This window comes from Austrofundulus limnaeus, unplaced genomic scaffold (genome assembly GCF_001266775.1).
Source record: "Austrofundulus limnaeus strain Quisiro unplaced genomic scaffold, Austrofundulus_limnaeus-1.0 Scaffold429, whole genome shotgun sequence".
Taxonomy (NCBI): domain Eukaryota; kingdom Metazoa; phylum Chordata; class Actinopteri; order Cyprinodontiformes; family Rivulidae; genus Austrofundulus; species Austrofundulus limnaeus.
Genome location: NW_013952831.1, coordinates 287366 through 289401, shown reverse-complemented (window position 1 = coordinate 289401; position 2036 = coordinate 287366). Strand labels below are relative to the sequence as shown.

The window sequence follows — 2036 nt, the reverse complement described above, 5'->3', positions numbered from 1 at the left end:
GATCTGTGTTTGATTACTCTGGCTGGCTTTCTCAAGGACCAGGATGTGGGACACAAAAATCTGAATTATAGAACTGAAAGTGAAAGTAGTCAAACTGAATTTTTAATGGACCAAAATACAGTTTCAAAGCAAATTAATTCAGATACAAAACTTTAAATTCTGTTTCAATTTAGTGAAATTTATTTTCAAACCAATGCATTCTATTTCTAATTATGCACATTCAGATTCAGTTCCTGTTGGCACAAGATTTATCCCATAGTTTTCACGTTTTATTTGTGTTTGCGACCCACAGGTCTCCAGTTCTGAAGCCGTTTTTCTTCTTACACCCAAAATCTCAAATAAAGGTTGGTTTAGTTTGATGATCTTTAGGATAAATAACTTCAGATTAAATGAAGTTCAGGCTTTAGCTAAAAGTAGTAAAATGCTATAAAAACAGCTAAAGTCAAGCTAACAGTATYAGCTCATCTTGTTTTGATCAAACCCTGTAAAGAACAATAACGATCCCAACAGGTGGACATTCACATCAGTGGACAGCTGGTGGAGACGCTYTCAGAGGCGGGGCCAGACACGCCTGAAGAAGATGAAGCCCCGCCCACCTCTGATGAGGACGTACCTGACACAGGTGAATAAATAGAGTGTTTATATTTATAAACCTTAGCAGAGGAGCAACAGGCCCGCTGTGACTTGGTGTTCCTCTGGTTTGTTCAGACCTGCCCAGTGGACCACACTCCTACAGACTGCAGGACCTGGCTTACACCAGGAGCGGGGACAAAGGAGACACCGCAAACATCGGTGAGGACGGACTGTCCCACCMTTTTACCCTCTGAGCTGGTYTTMTCAGTAAAAACAGATTATTATTCCTAAACTGTACCATCTCTGTAGGAGTGATAGCTCGTCATCCTCTTTACTTCCCGTACCTGAAGCAACACCTGACTTCCTCWGTGGTGGAGGGATACTTCTCCCACCTGATGGAGCCGGGCCAGGACCACGCCGTCACGCGGTGAGCACATTTATGGATGTGGGTTTATGATGATGATGATGATGATGAAATGTGTAGCTGAGGTTTAGCTGTTAGTCAGGACTGAAGCAACATCCTGTCAGACTCCAACACCAGGCTGGGAGGTCTGACCCTAACTTATTATCCACATACTTTAGAGCTTTTATTGTGAAAAACAATAAACATTTTAACTTCATGTTTAATCCAACTTAACGGTACGGTGACTCACAAACCCTCAAACTTTACAACCGTCCAACAGGAGTCCAGGTCTAGAACCTAAACATGTCAAACAGCTGGTCAGAGAGGGTGAGTGTTAAAGACCAGGTTTAGATAAAGTCACTTCTGTCCTTACTGATCTGGATCAGCTGTAGTGGTGAAGTCACAGGCAATAAAACTTGTTTACATTTTGTGTTTGAGTCATTTCTGATGCCTCACAAGGGAAAACCTGAAATGTGTCAGAGTTACTGGACTTCAGGCCCCGTCCTACATCTGGTCTCTTTAGATCAGGGCCACATGAGCGTTATGGTGGTCCTCAAAGGGCCAGGTGTAATTATCTTTCATGTTTCATGTTTAACTTTAAACAGAAAATGTCTCYTTCTTTTCTTTGCTATGGCTGAGCCCTGCTAACAAACACTGAGCTCTACCTGGTGTTTCCTGCACAGAAACAGTGTTTTAACACATCCTCTTATAAACACTGAAAACTATGTGTACAACTCACTGAATGAAATAAATAAAACAAATACTATTTCTAGTAGAAGGAAGAGAGTTTTACTCACTGCTGAGTTGTAATGAGCAGCTGCCATCTTGATTTCTGAAATCTCCCACTTTCCTACAGGGAATTCCCATGTAATCAACATGCATTATGGGAAGTGTAGTTTATGGTCTATCAAACTAAACTGCTCAGTTACTTAAAGCCAACAGCTCTGGATCAGGACAGGCATTATTATTAAAGTTTACAATTTTCATCTTACTGTATTTATTCATGTATAATACTAGAAATTTAACCCTAAAACTCATCCATAAAGTGTGTGTGTGTGTG

The 2036-nt window shown here is 41.0% G+C and overlaps 1 protein-coding gene across 1 annotated transcript in view; it reads left to right on the top strand.

The window, feature by feature from the left end:
- The window catches only part of lratb.1 (lecithin retinol acyltransferase b, tandem duplicate 1), a gene marked incomplete at its 5' end in the record, with an annotated part of 19159 nt that overhangs the window by 8833 nt on the left and 8290 nt on the right, over window positions 1-2036 (top strand). The window contains 4 exon segments of the mRNA XM_014024588.1: window positions 293-344; window positions 511-622; window positions 709-792; window positions 883-1000. Of these exon segments, the coding sequence (XP_013880042.1) occupies window positions 293-344; window positions 511-622; window positions 709-792; window positions 883-1000 (366 nt within the window).